We start from the raw sequence: 5,148 nt of genomic DNA on the forward strand, positions 1-5,148 counted from the left end.
TATCATCTGCAGATTGCTTTCTCATTGGATGAAAGGTACGTCCTGTTGTGGATCCAATAGAATCAGCAGAGAGGATGTGGTTTGTGATTTATGACCCTGAGGACACGCCCTGTTGAAACCGGTTTTAGTAACACTTAAGTAACACCCTTTTTTATTTTTTTTTATTTGCCTAAAATGACATACCCAAATATAACTGCCTGTAGCTCAGGCCCTGAAGTAAGGATATTCTTTATAGCATTTGAAAGGAAACACTTTGAAGTTTGTTTAAATGTGAAATTAATGAAGGAGAATTTAACACATTAGATCTGGTAAACAATAATACAAACAAAAAAACATGTTTTTTCCCATTATCATTGAAATGCAGGAGAAAGGCCATCATATAATATTGCAGTTTAGGCGGCATTTAGATTTTGGCCACTAGATGGCAGCAGTGTGTGTGCAAAGTTGCAGATTGGTCAATTGATACATTTTCAAGTACATAACTATAGAGAACATACAAAAATAATATGGTAATACAAAATTTAATTTAACACACTCCCAGGAATGTCATACATGATGGATCATTAGCTTATACACTAACTTTCACACATCTAGATGGCCGGGCGGGGTGGGTGTGGAGCCAGAGACAGCAGGGGTTCAAACTGTAGAACCCAGTTCCTACATTTCAATATAAAAATTGATTTTATCAAATAAAACTACGCTATATTTTATCTCTGGGACCTTCAGGATGACAAATCAGAGCAAGATTACTGAATGCAAGTACATTATTGACCTTCAGAGGTCAATGTATCAAACCAGTAAACGCTTTTTGTTGTTGTGCACTCTCCTCAAACAATAGCATGGTCTTTTTTCACTGTAATAGCTACTGTAAATTGGACAGTGCAGTTCGATTAACAACCATTTAAGCTTTCTGCACATATAAGACATGTCTATGTCCAGGACGCACGTTAGCTCAACCGTCCCGTAAAGGTTAAGGCATGGAGTTATGTGTTATTACTTGTTATAATATTATATCAATTAATAATATGATACATCTTTCTATGTGTCAATTTTTCAACTGTTTCAAAATGACCGATATTAGCTCCGGTTACATTATAAGACGATACTAACACATCATAAGCAGTTCAAAGGTACTTATTACAAGGCTTATGCATTATGATGCACTCATATGCATTATACCCCTGTACACCAAAGTGTTAACCCCATATCTAACACATTAGGTAGCCCACATGTACAATCTTATGTCTTATATTTTGTTTGAGTACGACTAAACACTGCAGACAATAACATCAGATAATATGGTAGTTTGTGTACATTTAAACACTGGGGCCAAGCTAAATATACAAATAAAATAAAGATGCAATAAAAATAATTCATAGACAAATACAATACTAGCAATACAGAAATATTGGTAGCATTCTATGGCGCAGAATAAATTTGCAATAACATGGTAATAACGGAAATAGGTAATTTAGCGCTTTCCAGCTCTGATGCCATTTTACTACATTACATAGTAACTGTATTTGGGTAACAAACCATGATCTTGTTAGGTTAACACCTCTACAGGATCGGTGGGTCCCCCGCGGGACGGTTGAGCTAACGTAGGCTAATACGATTATCATGAGGTTGTAAGTAACAAGAACATTTCCCAGGACATAGACATATCGGATAGTGGCAGAAAGCTTAAATTCTTGTTAATATAACTGCACTGTACAATTTACAGTAGCTATTACAGTGAAATAATACCATGCTATTGCTTGAGGAGAGTGCACAGTTATGAACTTAAAGTTATTAATAAACCAATTAGGCATATTTGGGCAGTCTTGATTCAAAATGTGGAACTGAAATGCAATCGTTCATTGGATCAGTCTAAAACTTTGCACATACACTGCTGCCACCTAGTGGCCAAAATCTAAATTGTGCCTGGGCTGGAATAATACATTATTACATTATTCTCTTGCATTTAAAAAATGATGGTACAAAAAAAGTAGAAAAAAGGTTTGGTTTTTTACCATATCTAATGTGCTATATTCTCCTACATTCATTTCACATTTCTAAAAACTTCAAAGTGTTTCCTTTCACATGATATCAAGAATATAAATATCCTTGCTTCAGGTCCTGAGCTACAGGCAGTTAGATTTGGGTATGTCATTTTAGGCGAAAATGTGCAAATTTCTACCGAGATATCTGTACATCTGAAATAGCTGCAGTAAAGTTAATTGTTGTCTTTGAGGGACACTTTTAGCCATTGAGTGTACGATATCTTGATGAACATCCATATACACAGATGTAGTGGAAATGGTTGGAAGACAAATTGCAAATAAATGAACATTAGCAAATAATTGTTAAGTCTTTTGTCTCTTTATAACGTTGGGTCTGCTTACAGTTTCCTGGGAACATCATAAGATAAACTGTTTAGACGGTAGAACAATATCGTTCTCATAGTATATGTTGCCCACATCTCAGTTTACATTTTTGTGGGTCACAGCTGACCAAACCAACGCCTGACCTTTTTGACATAGTAAAATCCAAGAACAAAATTGGAAAAGCTTTATACCTGGATGCTTTAAATAAAGTGTTACCAATATTTATTTTGATTATGAGCAAACCAAAGTCCTGTTTTTTGCTAAAATGTTAGATCATACATTCCTAGGCATTTATAAAAGCCCACAGAAACAAGGATGGCCTGACCTTACAATCAACATTGTTGATCAATACCAACAAAATGTAAACTTTCTCAAAAAAATCACACACATTTCAGAACAGTGTACAGCATATTATTTATTGCTGATCACAGTACATTCCACATGAAATGTCTAATTCACCAATAAACAATCTACATCAGTTGATGTATCTCTCTTTCTAACCAAGTCAGTAAACAGCTTTATTGTCAGCAGCTAGTTTATTAGGATGTGCCTTGCCTGTCCTCCTTCCCCTGCCTAATATAAAACCATTCAATAGGACACACCATGTATATTGTACACTACATGAGTTGGTATCATTCCCAACTGCGGTGTCCCATACATTCCCATTTGTGTTGGGTGATCCCATTGTTTTCTGCGTCACCACACGTCGCCCGGCGAATAAAGGCTGTCTGGCTCCCAGCTTAAATATTGCAGCAAACTAAAAACCAACCATCAGACTCAATTCATTCACTTCTGCTCAGTGGTGCGACAAGGACTAGGGGCCTTAGGTGGGAAAGAGAGAGGAAAAAAGTTCACTTCACACCATTGGGTGCCAAGAGAAGGGGAACACAACTACACTGGAGCTCTCACTGTGGCAAGTTGCCCATTTGTTAACTTTCACCAATATTATATGCGTGTTTCTGGAATAATTTATCCTGGGATTGATTATTTATATAGAGTTTAGAGAGTTAAGGTGTTTATTGCTATGGTGTTTGTAGCTAAAATGTGCTTTTGGACTGTTGGTTTTAGTCATTTGGGGTGAGGCAAAGAGGCATGCAGCGATTTTGTGTTTGCGCTCTCTGGATTTGACCAAGAGTGAGTGAGTGTGGCTCATCATTGCTGTAGTTAGCTAGCAGCAATGTAGCTAGCTATAAAGAACATTTTTGATTGTTATATGGGGATCGACAAAGGAGAGTTGTGGATGCAACACAAGGATTTCTTTGTTGTCAGATCGATTTATAACTTGCTTTTCTCTTCTCCAACCCTCAATATGTAGCGCTGATTGTTGATCATGGGTGACTGGAGCTTCTTGGGAAACATATTAGAGGAAGTAAATGAACACTCGACGGTGATTGGGAGGGTGTGGCTCACAGTGCTCTTCATCTTCCGGATCCTCATCCTGGGCACAGCCGCTGAGTTTGTGTGGGGCGATGAGCAGTCGGATTACGTGTGCAACACCCAGCAGCCTGGTTGCGAGAACGTGTGCTACGACGAGGCTTTCCCCATCTCGCACATCCGTCTGTGGGTTCTCCAGATCATCTTTGTGTCTACACCCTCGCTGGTGTACGTGGGCCACGCTGTGCACTATGTCCACATGGAGGAGAAGCGCAAGGAGCGCGAGGAGGCTGAGTTGAACCGCCAGCAGGAGCTGAGTGAGGAGAGGCTGCCGCTAGCGCCTGACCAGGGCAGTGTGCGCACCACCAAGGAGACCAGCACCAAGGGCAGCAAGAAGTTCAGGCTGGAGGGCACCCTGCTGAGGACCTACATCTGCCACATCATCTTCAAGACGCTATTCGAGGTGGGATTCGTGGTGGGCCAGTACTTCCTGTACGGCTTCCGCATCCTGCCGCTGTACCAGTGCAGCCGCTGGCCCTGCCCCAACACCGTGGACTGCTTCGTGTCGCGCCCCACCGAGAAGACTGTCTTCATCATCTTCATGTTGGCCGTGGCATGTGTCTCGCTCTTCCTCAACTTCGTGGAGATCAGCCACCTGGGCCTGAAGAAGATCCGCTTCGTGTTCCGCAAGCCACCGCCCCAGACCCAGGGCGGTCAGGACGGCGAAAGCCAGAGCCCCCCTGCGGAAAAGAGCCTGCACTCCATGGCCGTGTCGTCCATCCAGAAGGCCAAGGGCTACCGGCAGCTGGAGGAGGACAAGCCCGCATCGCACTTCTTCCCCTTAACAGAGGTGGGCATGGAGGCAGGCAGGCTGCCCGTACCTTACCAGGCGGAAAGTGAGAACGTCTCTAAAGTGTACGACGAGTCTTTGCCTTCCTACGTCCAGACCACTGGGGCGGAGGTGAGGGTCCTACCGGAAAGCGGCGAGGACGAGGGCCCCGCGGACCCCGACGTGGAGGCTACCGACACGATAGCAGACACCAGACCACTCAGCAGTTTAAGCAAAGCCAGCAGCAGGGCAAGGTCAGACGATTTGACAGTATGAAAGTGAAATCAATGTGAAAAAGCATGGGAGCAAAGCAGAGCCTTAACTCTCGCTGTGAGGGAAGTTAACATCAGCTTGTTATTCGGTAAAAAGAGTTTAAAATGCTGTGCAATGTGCAAGGAGCCTTTAGTTTTAAAAGAAAGATAAACTTGTATTTTATAAGACAGCATTTTTTGTACTGTTTTTATCAATCTATTTAAAAGGTAACAGAAAGAAAAAAGGTCATTTTCAGCAGGATTTGTATCGTACAAGAGGAGGTTATTATTTAACAAAAATGTGCTGTTTTTTAATTCACATATTTTC

General features: G+C 41.5%; 1 protein-coding gene across 1 annotated transcript; it reads left to right on the top strand.

Annotated features, from left to right (window-relative positions):
• Positions 1-3,696: 3,696 nt before the first annotated feature.
• Positions 3,697-4,845, top strand: gja8b (gap junction protein alpha 8 paralog b). Its single transcript, XM_038980009.1, has one exon. It carries the CDS (start codon positions 3,697-3,699, stop codon positions 4,843-4,845), a length of 1,149 nt encoding a protein of 382 aa, XP_038835937.1.
• The last annotated feature ends 303 nt before the right edge of the window (positions 4,846-5,148 follow it).

Source organism: Salvelinus namaycush, chromosome 40, assembly GCF_016432855.1.
Source record: "Salvelinus namaycush isolate Seneca chromosome 40, SaNama_1.0, whole genome shotgun sequence".
Classification (NCBI taxonomy): domain Eukaryota; kingdom Metazoa; phylum Chordata; class Actinopteri; order Salmoniformes; family Salmonidae; genus Salvelinus; species Salvelinus namaycush.